The 16,454-nt window shown below is 41.5% G+C and overlaps 1 protein-coding gene across 1 annotated transcript in view; it reads left to right on the forward strand.

Moving 5' to 3' along the window:
• Window positions 1-6,106: 6,106 nt before the first annotated feature.
• MAP3K5 (mitogen-activated protein kinase kinase kinase 5) overlaps window positions 6,107-16,454 on the forward strand; it is a 99,155-nt gene continuing 88,807 nt past the window's right edge. Inside the window, exon 1 of the mRNA XM_064413577.1 lies at window positions 6,107-6,913. Coding sequence (XP_064269647.1) covers window positions 6,508-6,913 — 406 coding nt within the window. The 5' untranslated portion in view covers window positions 6,107-6,507. The remainder of the gene's footprint in view (window positions 6,914-16,454) is intronic.

Consider the following 16,454-nt stretch of genomic DNA (forward strand, 5'->3'; position numbering starts at 1 on the left):
AAGCCACAAAAATATCCATTTGCTTAAACTGGCACTCAGATGCAGAATTAGGTGGTTCTATCATTCTTCAATTTTGTAATAAAAATGAAAACAAATATGTTTATTAAATAGCCTCCAGGATTTTAGAATAAAGTCAGTTCAGTGCAAGTGAAGCTCAATTTAACGTATCCTTTGGATTACCACAGCAGTTCTCAAAGCCTTATAACTGGCAATTTATAGGCTTCATTTATTGACATTACGTGAGATCAGCTTTCTTTAACCCTGGGGCAAAGGAATACCTTACAGAATTGGCTGCTCCAGGCCAAGTTCAACCAATTTTAGCTTCAATGGAATCTTTTTACATCAATTTATCTTTTCAAAATGCAAGTTACAGGACAGTTTTCTGAGCAAGTGTTTTTAAAGTAATTGCCCTTTGTGACTGGGATGACAATATCAACTCTTGAAAAGACACAAGGCCACCACATGAGTACAGTAAGTAAATTTGGACGCTGTCATTTGCAAGGTGTCAGGGAGTCAGATGCTTAATGGTGTAAAGTCCAGTTACTCTATAGACAATTTATCACTGAATTGGAAAGGTTTCACAAGTGCATTTTTTCCAAGCTGGTTGATCTTTCATAATGAGTGACATTCTGCAAAGAGGTTATGCAAGCAGGAACTGGTTCTTATCAGTGGCCCAGCTTTATTTTAAAGACACGATTGAAAGAATTTTTATAGACATAAAAATCAAGAAGTGGGTAAAAGGCTACAAGGAAGTCCTGAGAGAAGGACTGGTTCTCAAACACTTTTTTCACAGACAAACTTGTGAGTTCTGGTTTTGAAGATCCATGGAAGTAGAAAGAAAAATAGTATGGTCAGTGAAAGTATTTGAATAGGATGGTTTCAAGGAAGAATAGAGAACAAGAGAAACAAAAGCTACTATTTTACAGACAAAGAGAGAAGGTTCAAAAAAATGAAGTTGCTAAACATGACTCTATTTCCTCCTCAGCCTCTGGGCAGCTGAGTAAATTCAAGTAACTTCAAGGACTGCCAATCATAGCAGCATTTCACATGCAGCTACTGAAACCAAATGATCTACCAGTCAGCTCCTTTCAGCTAACACCAAATCATGGAATCACAGAATTTGTAAAGTTGGAAAAGACCTCTGAGATCACCAAGTCCAACCTGTGACTGAACACCACCATGTGAACTAGAGCATGGCACCACATCCAGGCTTTCCTTACATACATCCAGGGACAGTGATGCCACCACCTCCAAGGGCAGCCCATTCCAATGTCTAATCACCCTTTCTGTGAAGAAATTCCTCTTAGTGTTCAGCTTAAATTTCCCCTGGCTCAGCTTGTGGCCTCTTCCTCCCATCCTGTCTGAAGTTGCAGGGGAGGAGGGGCTGAACCCCACCTGCCTGCACCACCCTTTCAAGGCATTTTAGAGATTTATAAGGTCATCCCTGCACCTCCTCATGTCCACGCTGAACACCCCCAGCTCCTTCAGCTGCTTGTCATCAGACTTGTGTTTCAGAGCCTTCACCACCTTTGTTGTCCTTCTCTGGACTCGCTCCAGCTCCTCAATGTCTGTCCTGAACTGAGGGGCCCAGAACTGGACACCAGACCCCAAGTGTGGCCTCACCAGTGGAGAGGAAGAATCCAGGCAGATTCTTGCAAACAGACGGATCCCGCTTGCAGCAGTAGATGGCAGACATGTTCCATGCAAAAAACGAGAGCCCTCAGTTGAAGGGAAAAAAAAAATCCCTAACTACACTGAAATTGAAAACACAACATAATTTCAATTATAAACAGGAAAGTTGCTTACTATGCAGTTTTAGGCTATCTTTATGCAGCTGTCACTTCTCTACGCTCAGCTCGCAGACGTACCCCTCGTTAGCATTGGAATAAGAGCTTGAGATGCTTACTGCAGTATCTCCACCCTTTCCGACCTAAGAGCTCTGCTCTGTTACAAACACATGTCCCTCATTTCCTCAGCTTGCTAGCTGGCAGCAAGCTTAGGTGTGAGCTGAGCTGGTAACCATCATTGCTGTGTGCACAAATCCTTCCAAAACCCTTGCTGGTCAGCAGGAACAGTAATCAGAAAGGCTCAAGTCTAAGAGTTTGAACAACTTACAAAAAGATCTTTTTTTACCAGAGAAAGTAGAATGTGAGCTATTTCCTCATGTGCAAAGGCAGGTAGCTTGAAACACTGAAAATATGCAAAGACTGCAGTTAATTTTTGTCTGTCTTTTAATTATTGAACCATTCCTTAGGCTCCACGCCATCAAGATTTTCTTCTACAAGTGAATGCTTATTGCCTAATAAAAGCATAGAGATGTTTCCAGCATAGAGATTCAGTTTCCAGCTGAAATCCCCATATCATCATAAAGCTGAATATGTTGCAGCTTTAGAAAAAGCATTTAGAATCCCAAGGTTCATTTAAGATTGAAAAACTGGCAACATTGAAAATAAACAAATAAAGGTAACAATGGGGTTGCAGTAATGAATGCAAAGGGAAAAGGCTCCCCTCATATGGCTGAACTGAGGGTTATGGCATTTGGAAGGAAGAGGCAGTTAGCACGGAGGGTTTTCTGGAAGTTCAAAAGAATAAAAGAACCAAGAGGAGGGAAAGACACTGGAGCAAATGAAGATTTAGACATGGAGATTTAGAAAGAAATGCAAGAACTATGGGGAGAGTATGAAGCAAGAGCAGCAGACAATCTTCACCATGCTCACAAGAAAAGTGCTAAAAGGACAATCCTGACTGGTGAAATATCCATCCCTGATGATGTATCCACATTGTTCAGTCAGGTTTAGCTGGCTGCCACCTATGTGGACCATGCTGTAATTTGGTAAGCAAATTCCCCATGTTATTCCTGTTCCATGGTCAGCTGCATCCCTACACAATGGCCACCAGTCTCTATTTACCACCCCCTCAGCCCCCTTAAATATTGTTTTAAATGTTCAGTGTTACCATAAGTGTATCTTTTCTTAAAGACTGGCAGCTGGCTGCCTCAAAGTACTGCCTTTTTCTATTGAACTTCAAAGTTACTTCTCGTTGTCTACAGTGATATACTTAGTCTAACTTTTTAGACAGCTTTTAGAAGCAAGGTTTTTAAATTTCAGTTTAACCATTTCTCGTGCTTGTGAGAGTTCTGGCCTAAAGGTTACAAAAATCACATTAACATACATACTTTTAATCTTTTAATATCTCATTCAAATTTCTGTATCTCCAAGTTTCTTTAAATTATTTTGGGATTTTTAGACACTCATAATTGAAGGATGCTGGAATCCTGAAAACTTTTTCCTGTTTATCAGTGAAGAATTCCCATCTCTCACTCCTATATATTATCCTGTAGTTAAATAAGAGGTCCTTAAAGGATTCATGAAATTTCAAATCCATTTTAAACCCAGTATTTGTGGCGATAAATTTCAGTTTATTCCATGAATTCCGTCCTCTTTACTGTAAATATTCAAAATGCAGATTCGTCTAAAATATTTTTTCTCCTTCTACTGGACATGAATGGTCACAATACATGAAAAATAAAATTGGACAGAGGTATGTTTAGATTTAATTTATAAATCATGATAAATTTGGATTGTCTTTTTTGGTCTTGGACCTTGTTTACACTAGTTGGATCGACTAAATTGAGCCTGTGGTATTTGTCACGTGCTCTTGTAACTCATCAATTATTGCATTTATATTTACAACTAATAAAGTTGGCAAACTCTTGGATGTTAAAATTATAATTATGGTTAATACCAGAGGTAAATTATTTATAGCTGTAGAAATATATAACAAAGAGAAGGTTGTTATTTCAACAAGTCTACAGCCAACTGGTTGTTCCAAGTTTTTGTCTGTTTTGTCTCTGAAAAAAACCAGAGCTGGAACAGGATGGTACTGAATCGTGATTATATACAAACCATCTGGTGTTAAAGATGTTAATTTCACAGCCCTTGAGAAACAAGTGAACAAGGTAAGAGTACTTCTGATAACAAATAGGCTGTTACTTCAGTTTTTAAAAAGTCCTTGGAATTACCTCCTAATCAAACATGAAAACACAAGAGCTCCTAAATGCCTGATTGTTCATTTCAGAGAGCTAACAGATTAAAAGGTATATTTTCACTTTATAAAAGCATCAGAAATTTGTGCTTGTTATTCAACAGTATTTTGATTTTTTCCCCAGTTTAGTGCTCAACCTCACTGCCAATCAGTAGAAAAACTACCTTGTATTTGGAACAGACATGGTGCTAATAATGAAACAAGCCTCACAAGTCAGTAATGCTAAGTGGAATAGCATGCTTCTTCCGTCTCCTTTCAGGCCATGACTTCCTTCTGCACTTGACAAACACGGGCTGTTCTTGAGAACAACAGAGACATATTGTTCTTGCTTCCTGTAAGGTGATGTAAGTGCAACGTTGAATGGATTAACACCAATTCTGCATTTTGTGCAAAACACCATAATTTAGAACAACACTTTGCCATTCAGACTGTGGTAAGAAACAATAACCTACTGTATCTGGCAGATGAGCAAATATTAACTTTTCCCTGTAAATTAGCCTTTGGTTTGCTTGTCATCTTCCCACCCCATTTACCGATTTCTTATCAGCAGAAGCAAATGCCAAGCATATCTTGTTGAAAAGAGGACTGCTCAATGCAAAAGCAAACAGAGCTACTGAAGCTACTGCAGTGAGTAATTTTCCTAATTATTCCAGAATTGATCTACAGAAGTAATGGAAAACAATGATACAGGAGGAGGCTTTGTGCCAACAAGTGGATTAGTCTCAACATCAATTTTAAGGATGGGACCAATTGATGTAACATATAAACAAAGCTAATAAACACTATTTTCCCTTCTCTCTTGTACCTGTTTAATAGAAACCCTTAAGAAAAAAAAGACATTTGATAAATCATCCATTTTCACAGTATTTATACCCAAAAACAGACTGCAGAAGTCCCAACATTATTTCCTTTTCCAATCCATTTTAAATTCCCCAGATATGCAGTCTTGGACTGCAAATAATCTAAAATTTTAGGGAAACTTTTCTTCAAGTTAAGGGTTATTTCAAACGCCAAAGGATCTTGTCCTCTACTGGGTGCCATACCACATACAGCACAGCTTTTGGCTATACACTAGTTATTCCTGTTAGTTTCCTTCTCTGTGAAGTATGGTTTTGCTAATCATCAAGTTTTCAAGTATTCTTGACAAGTAAATTGCAGGTGAATGCAAGAAACCAACATATTTAATCAACATACAGGGGTAGTTTTCCATTTTCCGAGTGCAACATTTGCAAAACGCGAGGCTGATCCAGCTCAAAGCATGAAACCTAATCAACATACAGGGATAGTTTTCCATTTTCCGAGTGCAGCGCTTGCATAGCACGAGGCTGGTCCTGCTCAAAGCAGCCATAAACCCCTCAGTGAACTTGAAGCCGTTCGGGAACACAGAGCGAGACAGGTTCAGGCGGCGGATAATAGCAGACGGCAAAGGCTAATGATTAGTCAGTCCTGACACTACTCTCAACTCACTGCAAACACTCAAAGCATTTACTCCTGACAAGCTAGTTAGAGTACGTGTGCCATCAAAAACAAACAAGAAAAGCAGGAAATTATAAAAATCCCTTTAGCAGGACCAGGTTCGGGGCACAGGGAGGACCTGGCTGCTTGCGAACACAGGCACCCCAAGCAGCTCTGAAGGCTCCGGGGCGAGGCAGGGCCCCCCGTTTCAGCGGCGGGCAGGCGCAGCCTGACCCCACAGATTGGGAGCGCGACCGTGGGCTCGTGTTAGGGGGGAGGATATTACAAAGCAAAGCCCCGAGGAGACGGCAGGGCCGCCCTCAGCCCTCTCCAAGAGCCGGTGCTCCGTCCCCTCCCGGGGCGCCCCGAGGAGCGGGGGTGGCCGAGCCGGGACTTCCCAAGGGGAGCGGCGTCCTTCCAGGCTGACAAGCCCGTGAGGACACAACGTGACTCCCCTTCCTCGAGAGCTCCCACTCGGGACGCGGCCGGAACGCAGAGCACGGGGGCGGAAAAGGTTATTCCTGCCCGGAGGCGGGGCCGGAGGAGGTGCCCGGCGCTGGGGCCGCCCCAGCCCGCGCTGCCAGTGGCTCCGCAGCTGTCGCTCGGCTGGAGCTGGGGCGCCGGAGAGAGATCTCACAAGTGGTTTCTCCCCGTGGCCAAGGAATTTCGTCCAAGGAGTGAGGCGGCCGGAGGAAGAGTGGAGTGTCGGGGGCGGCAGGAGAAGGAGGCCGGGCTGCCGGGGGTCGGCGCGCCGGGTGGTTCCTGCAGGTGCGGAGGAGAAGGGAGCGGCGCGTCATGGTGCTGGTGGCAGGCACGGAGAGAGGCTGTGCTCGTCTCCCTGTCTCTGTCAACCTTCGCTAGCGCCCGAGTGGGAATCCCTCGCTTCAGCCCGATCGCCTCTTCCCTCCAGCAGCTCAGCGGGACCGCTCCGGGGCGGGCGGCGCAGTATGGCATCCGCCTAACCCCGGCCAGCGCAACAGAGCCCGGGGCTGCTCTTTCACCGCCGGGATGAACGACAGCAGCGAGGGGATCGTCAGCCTGCCGGTGCCCGGCCCGCCCGGCGGCGGGACGCCCTGCGAGGAGGTGCTCGGCAGGAGAGCGCCCGGGGCCGACGCGGGCGCCCGCAGCCTCCCGCCCGACTTGGCTGCGCCGCCGCCCGCCGCTCTGTGGGCTGAGGACGCCGCCGCCGCCGCCTGCCCGAGCACCGCGGCGCGGGCCAAGGGTGGCGGCCGGCGGACCGCGGTCACCTACGTGATCAACGAGGCGAGCCAGGGGCCGCTGCTGGCGGCGGAGAGCGGCGCCCTGCAGAGCCTGCGGGAGGCGTGCGAGGCGGTGGGGGCCGCGCTGGAGACCCTGCACTTCGGCAAGCTGGACTTCGGCGAGACCGCGGTGCTGGACCGCTTCTATAACGCAGGTGAGGAGGGCTGCCCGGCCGGGGCTGATCGTCGCCGCCGCGGGACCGGCTCGGCCGGGGCTCGCCGTCAGCGCCCGGGTTCACCGCGGGGCGGCGGGAGCAGCTCCGGCCGCCAGCTCCTCCGGGGCCGAGCTCCCGGTGTCCCGGCGGCAGTGACACCCCCGGGTGGCCACGGAAGGGTACCTGGGGAGGCAAAAGTGCGCCAGAGCCCGCTCTTGTCCCCCGCGCTAGTGACGAAGAAACTCTTCAGTCAGCAAGCGTGCTGTGAATCAGTGCTTGTGGCTGCTAGCGGCGGGGTAAGCGTTCCCTGGCTGTTTTCTCTCGGTTTCCTAACAGAGTGCAGGGATGCAAATTTGTACTAGTACGATGAGTGCGGGCTGAAACAGACAGGAGCTGCGAGGCCGTGGGAGCTTTGAAAAGCAGATTTGATACCAGACGCCTAGAGACAATTTCTTAGTGCTGACACGGCATCTGGGACGCTCCATGTGTTTGTGGTTGAAAGTTTGTGCTTTTGATATTGCATGTGATACATATGATGGATGCTTTTGAACAAAAAGCTGCGCACGCCGATTGGGTTAGTTGATAAGAGTGCCCAGGCTGCATCCTCTCACCCCAGTTTGCCAGCTGCACAGCAATAAAGCTACAGCACCTTTATTTGAAGGTGTGGTGGCCTGAGGGTCTGCGTTATGATGTACATGGCCTTGTTTGTAAAAATAATAACCAAAACTGTTCTCCATCTACTATCTTACTGACAATACATGGTGTGAATGTAGAATAAAAAAATACCCCTGCTTGCTAGATTTTCAAAGACTTCATACAACTAAGGTTACAGTACTGAGTTAATGGCTTTTTGCTTAAAAAAAAAAAATCAGAAGCAGGAAATTTACGTGACCTGCAATTTTAAGCTTTTTGTGTGATGCGGCTTTGGTGTGTATGAAATACATGTTAAAAAGAAGCATTTAACAAGTTTTTGTCAGATACTGTAGTTTCCTCCTCTCTTGGGGAGGGGTGAAGAAAAAGGGAAAGAAAACTCAAACAAAAACCTCCTGGCAGTGTTGTAACCAGTTCTCACAAAAGACTCTTCATACATACGACTGTCACCTCTTTGAAACTTTGCAAGCTTTGCCTCATGAACTGCTGCTTTCCACCCAGTGAGGTGGGCAATTCTTAAGGGTGCGCTTACAGCTGATTCCTTTTGCTCCATGCAGAGCCGTTTCCTTAAAAGTAACAATTCTCAGAAGTCAGAGGAGCTGTCCTCACAGGTGGAAATAGGAAGGCCATAGAGTTTCATGATAGACTTTAGTTTCTTTGCATTCAGCTCGGTGAGGTTTCAAGCATCCTGACATCTCTTCATTACAGAGCACGTGAAACCTGAGAGTCTCGTGGTTCTGTTGTGAAAGCTGTTGCATAGTGAGGCTCAGGAAGTTGAATTATCTGTGATGTTTTTGTGCCTCTTAACGTTGGTTAATTTTTAGACTCCGAGCTGTTCAATAGGCGGAGTCTTGATAGTTCATGGATGCTTTTCTTGTAATGGGAGATTTGACTTGAAGTGGGCCCCTTTTAATTCTGGCAGTAGGCGTCTGGCTTATAGTGCTACATAACTGCATGCTTATGTAATATAATTTGCTTATTTCAATGGCTTTTCAGCAGACCGTAAATGTGAAAACATTACTTTTTCTTTTGTCCTGTTTGGCTGGAATTTAATGGAACTGTTGCAAACCAGAAAAAGTACTTTGTCATTCTGCTTTAGCAGTGAAGTCCATAAACATGTAAAGAACTAGGAGAATTGATCACCTCCAGTGCCTGGACTGAAGAGAGCTAGATGTAGAAGTTTGCATCTGCCCCACATATACTGGGTACTGTCTGAGCTGACCAGTGATAAATCAGCAGCAATATCAAAAATTGTGTTATGCTGCTCATTTTAGATCTAGAGGGATCTGTGGATTTTCATACTTGTTTCTTTATCCCTGCTGCAATTTCTACAATCTTTCTATTTTTAGGAATTAATTGTTCTCTCTCTATAGTGAAAAAATCTCTCTCAGATTGTAAATGGCATTAAAGAGTAGAAGAATGCATATGGGGAACAGTGTAGGGAACAAAACTGAAACATCCATGGAGGGTGTAGCTTTTGCACAGTTTTTTTTTTTTTTAACCTGCTTTCACATGGTGGTGGGAGAGAGCGTTTGTAGGTGACCTAAACTCCTTCTCTCTTACCCTTTCTGTCCTCTTTTTCTGTGTGCTTTCAGTGATCAAAGGTGATATTAGTAATAATAGTAATAACAATAAATATCTGCACAGTATGTTATTTAAAAAATAGTGTATTAAAATAGCACAGGTTGAGTAGATATGAAATAAGATTTCAGCAGTGAAAGTGCTTTCAAATTACGTGATAGTTAAGTGGTCATATTCAGGTATGAAGTCCTCCTGGATTCATTGTAAAGGCCGGCTAAGTTACAAGAGTAAGGAATGATGTGATTTCATGAAGGTTTGGAAAATCAAACTTGTAACTGTGTTTGTATGAAACAAAACATTAAACCTCTCAGCTCTCATAATGCCTGTAAATTAACTGTGATTTACAAGGATAGACCTACAGTATAACCTGCCTGTGCATCAAGGCTTTCCTTTTTAATGTCGCATTTTTTGCTTTGTATAACATAGTCTGAAGTCTTGGTGGTTTCTGATGTATGTTTGCTTCACTGCTTCAAAAAGGGCTTGAAGGAGTATTAACTAAAATATCTTAGATGAAAATACTCATCATCCGCTCTAAATGTAGATTAGCCTACTAATAATCTCCTGCCAGCTTCTGTCAACTATGGCCCTTAAGTGCTGAGACATAATTAGCAGTGCATATTTAGTGAGTAGGTGTCAGCTATGTATAATTGAACTATGCATGCACTAAATATTAAGAGTGAGCCTAGTCTAGCATTTTTGATTGCATGGCTTAAATTTCACTTGCTTTCAGCAAAAAAATTAAAAATTGTTTCTTAAAAAGCAAATGTCAAATGACTCCTGGAAACTGTTGTAGAAGGGTCTGACAAAAACAGAGACTTCAATATTATCACATTTTCTTCTGCTTAAAGACGAAGGTAAAGAGAGGAAAATGTAGTTCAATTTCTTGCGAAACTTGATGTATATGGATTTAATCAGCTGTCTTAAGGGCTCTTTTTCTTTGTAAACGATAGCTAGAGTCTGGTTAGTTTTTGGCGTGTTTTTTTTTTTTTTCCTCCAGTACTTTTAAGCTGTTGCAGGTGAATTACAGGTATCTTCTAAATTTCTAAATGCTTCAGGAATATTGTAAGAGTTGGGCAATTAAAGATATGCCAAACTGTATCTGAGACACTATTCTACAGTGCAGTAGATAGTAATGGTATTTTAAAAGTCACTGATATTTCTAATTAAATGGGATTTTCTCTAAATTTTAATGACCAGCTCTGCATATCCTGTTGATTTTTCTTTAATTGTTCAGTTCATTTTGCAAACAGCCATAAATGGGTGTAAAGTACTTTTAGTTTGTTTGGCTTAGGTAAGCATTCTCTTTTTTTCCCCCTGTATTTTTTTGGTAATTGAAATTAGAATGATTTTCTTTCTGAGCAGATCTTTACATAGTCACTTTGTATTGCATAAGTGCATCAAGAACTGGCTGAACAGAGTGTTTGAGAAAAACAAAATAGGTAAAAGTATGGTAAAAGGAAAAAAGGTCTAATGAATTTAGTAATCTGAATGAAGTCAGCTCTTTATGGGAGGGAGGTGCTCTAAGTCAAGGTAATTTCTTCACAAATGTTTTTAGAATCAGACAGGGATGTGTATGGTAGTTTACTAGTTGCTAAATATTGTGCATTCTGTCTTTTAAATATGGTCTCAGAGGGGCTGGTGAAATATGAGAGAGATCACACAGTTACTGAGGAGGATATGGGTTTTCTAATCTGTGCAGTCACTTGTTTTAGGTTGGTTCTCAAGATAAACAGCTTGACTGATATACTTTTCATATAAAACTCTCTTTCTAACTTTAGTGTTGTCTTATAATGGGGAATTTCAATTTCATTAGCTCCTTATGCTCAAGTTTCATCCATCAATGGCCCTTAGGATAGATAGCATTTTTTACTAACACTGTTGTGCGAGTCTATTGAGATAATTCTCCATAACAGCAACGATCAACTAAAATACAGTTCATCAAATAAGAGGTGATAAAATAGGTCTAATATCTTTATTTCTGGAATTCAGCATTATTGCTTTCTGAATTCATGCAGGCTTGGGCTTGAGACTGGCATGTTGCCTTTCTGGGCTTAGAAACATAGTGTGCAACTTTCTTGGGAAGACTCCTGATAGGAAAAATGACAAAAAGTTCAGGGAATGAGTACAGTCACTTGTGAAGGTGAATGTTGCTTCAAAGATGTTCTACGCCTAAGTTGTTGCTGCAGATTCTACAGAACATTTGTGGACTGTGCATCTAGAAACATTTACAGGCACACAGAAATGTAGTAAAGCAATACCAGGGCTCAACAGCATTCTTGTGGTTTCTTCCTCTAAATATGATAAATTCTAGGATGCTATTTTTTTGGAGTGGGATTTATGCCTTTATGCAAGTTTTCTGAAGTTAATTTTTGTGACACCCTAACCCAGACTTTCCTCTTAAACCCAAAGAGGATCATATTCTATTCAAAACTAATGTTCTTGATTTTAGAAGTTGATGTAAATATTTTCTGTGGTAAAAAGCAGCACGTATCCTACCATATTAGCTGTTTGTAGGAGCAAAAAAAAAAAAAAATCACTAGCAGAGAGAGTAGTCAGAAGTTTTGTTCTATTCCACATTATCTCTCAGAACAATTAGGTGTTTTTCACCACCTTTTTCCCGGTGCCTCCTGATTAGTATTTTTTAATTTCACTGACAGTTTTGTTAGACACTTGAAATGCTGCACATACTTTCTGTGATTATGCAGGACTTACATTCATGTCTTATTTTACCTCTTTTTCACACTCTCCCCCCCTCCCCCATCATTCCCCAGGTGTTGCTGTAACCCCACTACTGTTTCTATAGCATCATGACTGGAGAATCAAATGATAGTTCTTATTAGTGTAGCAAGAGAAATTATCATGATGCATTACTCTTGTCCAATTTCGGAGTCCAGGACAACTACTATAAAAAAATAAAAAAGAAGTTTAATCCCACTCTCAGTGGAAATCATGTTGAAAAATTCTCTATTTCAGCAGTGATGATGCGAGTGATGAGCTGGAGCAAGAGATGCCAAGTTAGTTAATAATGGTGTGCAGACTTGAGCTGATGGCTGTCTTGAGAGTATGACTATAATCACGTCAGGGATGCAAAATATTATGAATACAGAATGCAAAGCATATATTGTAATGTTTAGGTGGGGTGGGTTATAAAGCTCCTTTTGGTTTTGCATATTGAGTCCAGACTCTCTTAGAAGCCAGCATTAGAAACATAAACTAAAGGTGGCATATCTTTGATACAGAGGAGTATTTCATTCTAAAGCACCTGAATGTCATCTACATCTAAAACCAAAAATATGAGTCTGGAAAAAAATCCATAATCCTGATACAAAATTTGTGTGTTCATAGTGCTACTGGAGAACTTCTGAATTTATGAAGAAATTGTGGGATTTGAAACAACATATTCACAAATATTTCCATTGCTGGACCAGCTGTAAATTTTTATAACCAAATTCCATTATTGGTGCTGTATTGCACTACTCTCATCAGGCTGCTTGTCAATAGGAAAACTAATATTACATCAGTTTCTGTCTGAAGCAGGAGAAGCACAGCAGATACTCCCACTCCATATATGTAGGCTGTGAGACCTGAGTTGTCTTTTAGACTCTGTCACTGGCCTGACCCAGGAATTTGTAGTTCTTCTTTGCAGAAAGAACTTCCTTAGGCTTCTCTCACAGCTGAGAGGCTAATGCAGTATGTGCCATGGGTGTGAATTATCAGCCATGTCTATAACATAAATAACATTAAGGGTATGCTCCTGATGTGTTTATTTGCTGAAATAGTATCAGTGAGACAGCTGACTAGAGAGTCCACATGAAGGCTTTTGTTGGATTATTTAGAAGTTACTGGAAGTTACTAGAAGTTAGGCTTTTAAAATAGCTCTTTCTCTTTTGCACTTAAATGCATCAGGGTCATAGAACTAGTTTAGAAATACTTCATGGTATTTCAAGTAGTGGAGGAAAACAGGTTATGAAATTATTAGGGGCCTTAAAATACAGTGAAGATACAAAACATGTGAGGCATCTGTGTGAGCAGACATCATCTAAGTATATTCCCCACTGGAGAAAATGCTGACTGGAACTAGATTAATGCTTTTTGAGTAATGCAGAAGAAAGCTTGTGACTGATTTTTCTGCAGTTTGCATTTCTGTAGCTCTGAACAGGATGTGTCATAAAGAAATTACTCTTGAATTTGCTGCAGTCATGATAATAATTTGGCTTCTCTTTAGTAGCTTTCAAAAGAAAGAAACAATACAAAAAGCTGTAAATGTAGCAAGTGACAACAGCTGAAACAAGTTGTGTTAAAGTCTAAAGGTTCAAATGAAGAGTAGAAAAGACCTTACATACATGCTTTAACATCATTGTCCTCAGTAAATTTCACCCTTTGGTATGTCTTAAATGAAATTAAGTTAAGCAAGTGAAAATTTCGATTTTATGGCAGTTTTTCTTTTATCTCTGTATAGACCAGCTGAGTTTTGAGTGTATTCTGTAGTGCTGATAATTTTAAAACTTGTTCCTCTGTTTCTTCAGTGCCTTTGGAACAGTGTGTATTTGGAATTGTATTTGCATGCATAGGTAACCTGCAAGTTTATTTGTAAGTTAAACCCAAAGGAATTATAAAACCTCAGTGGCTCTATAGTGACAGGGATTTTTCAAGTCTGTGTTTAATAAAATGGAAATTATTGCTGGGATTCACATCTTTTATTGTGGGCTCCCTGCTTTAGATTGTCTCCAAACATCCACTGTCCACATCAGTCTGCTACTGCTTTTTCAGTCTGGCTTCTCTGGGGGCTGATACTTATCAGTACAGACACACTCAAAGTGCAGCTATGTTAGAACGAGATAAACATCTGTTGCAGACAGCAAAGTCGTCTCATACCACAGAATGTGTGTGTGTGACAGATGACAGAAGAATCTTTTTTGACAATTGGATTTTCTGGTAATTACTGATGGGTAGATTTCTGTAAGAAGTTTATAATTGTTTGTGTTCCAGGAGAACATGAATCTCAGGCTGAGCTTGACATACAGGCACAGGCTGCTTTTTTGGTTTATATTACTTTTTTCCTCCGAGATCAAATTTATGCCTAGAGTGATGCAGATATAATATTTCAGTTATGAAGAGTTGCTGATCAACTATTAACAGCAGCATGCCAGAGTTGAATTCTCTTCAAAATTGTGTCTGCCTTTATTCATAAACATTGGGATGAGTTTAGATGCAGCATGGGGCTTAAAGATTTCCCACAGTCTGAATCATTTGAAGCCAGTGGGAATCAGTGCTCTTTCAAATCCCACAAGAAGTGAATGTTTTGATTTAAGAGCTAGACACCCCTGTAAAAATTTGGCTCTGCATTTCTCCCTTACTGTAATAAAGTAAATGAGTTGCTCTGGGGCTTGCTTGCTGATTGTGTCAGTGGGTGTCTCTTGCAGAGAGTGCACTCTGGGTGAGTAAGCAGCTGGTGCTTTCAGTGGTGAAGACAGTGATGTTGCCACAGAAGAGTTATCTGCACTTCTTGCAGAATTTATCTGGTTTTCCCCTTCACATAATACTTGTCTGATACAGTTTTAATGCTGGTTTCATTACAGTTTTCTGGCTTATTAGGGACCTATAAACTGAGACCTGCAGTCTGAACCGTGAAGATTCAGGTTAAACTTCTGGCAGAAGTTCTATTCTGCAGTGTGCACAAGTCACCTGACTGTAGCACAGGAAGCCCTTGTTGTGACCAAGGAAGACTCAGTGATGTACCAGCAGTCAATGAACAATAGCACCACTGTAGTATTTAATTTATGGTTCTGAAGTGGGCCCCCTCCTGCTTGGGATAAATTTAATCAGTTATCTTGATGCAGTAGCAAAGTGCTTCATTTAACTCCACCACAGAGGCACACCCACAAGATTAAATGCTCCCACTTCCACTGCTCCACCTTCAATATGATTTTTGCAGCTACACATACTTCTTAAAGCATGATAGCACTGGCTTTTCTCTATAGAAGAATGTATCTGAAGGGAAACACACTAGATGTATGCCATAATTTTGTGTTTTATTGGTTTATTACTGCCTTTCAGTACAGTATCTCAGATAAGGTTTCTTGACCTTCCTCAAGAACCTTATAGTTCTGGATTTGAGTGAAAATGGATTGACTTTAACGTGTATATGTGCATGCTGACTACTGGTTATGCTTTCAGTAATGTAGCATGATAATGAAACAAGGTCTTTGGTTGTGTGCTGCATCCTGTCTTCACTCACTCCTTGCAGCTCTTGCCATCAATGGAAGTGACATGTGGCATCTGTGGAGAAGGGGAGAATCCATTTGCCTCTTGAATGTAACCTTGTCTTCCAGATCAGAGTTGGAAATGAGAGGTTTTTGCCAGGCAGTTGGTGTGAAGAACAGAGAATCCCTCCAAATCTCCATGGGAGTGGAATTTTGTCAGTTCTAAACATCGCCACCATTCCTGGGTCAAGTGCAGTTGCAAAAGTCTCAGTGACACCATCCTGATCACTTTCACAAGTGATTGTTACTTGCATAAAGAAGTTGAAGTCCTGTGTATTTATTTTCTCTGTTTCCCTGAGACAGTTTCAATTTTTGTTTTCTGCAGAGCTGAACTTCACCGTTACTTCATATGAAAATAAATATACTTCCTTTGATACTTGAAGTCCTTCAATACATAATCTCTTACAAGGGTTTTCAGTGACCTTATAAATCATTCAAGTTGCTGTGCACAAACTATTTTCTTTTGTTTATTATATTGAAACTTATTTTGGGAGGTAAAGTTTCCTGATTAACTCATTCAATATTTGTATATTACTTATATGTCAAGACTTCAATGACTCTAATTTCCACAACTATTTTTATGATTGCATGTTAATTAGAAGAGGAACAGAAAAAGAATTTTTTTGTTGTTTTTGGTTTGGGTCTTTTTGTTTGATTTGGGGGGGGGGGTTTGTTTGGTTATTTATGTTGTGCTTGGTTTTATGTCTTTCAAGGTTACTGTAATTTTGGAAATTTTCCTGATTTATTAACCAGAAGTAACAGCTCTGTGTATAGTGAATGTGGCACATATGAAGCATGGCAGACATTGCAGGGCAAGCCAGAAAAAAAAAAGTAGTCCTTCCAAAATATCCTGTGCAGCTATATTATTATGTGACACTAATGCTATTAACTTTGAGGAAATGCTGGGGTCCTGCAGCAGTGCCCAGTTCTGGTTTGTTTTTGAGGGATTATGGTATTTCCTAACCCTACATCAGAGTGAACAGAGGTGATTTTTTCCCTTCTACTTGCTGCCACAGGCCAAGGGCAGCATGTGGGTACCCTGACTT

The sequence above is a fragment of the Passer domesticus genome, chromosome 3, assembly GCF_036417665.1.
Source record: "Passer domesticus isolate bPasDom1 chromosome 3, bPasDom1.hap1, whole genome shotgun sequence".
NCBI classification, from domain to species: Eukaryota; Metazoa; Chordata; class Aves; order Passeriformes; family Passeridae; genus Passer; species Passer domesticus.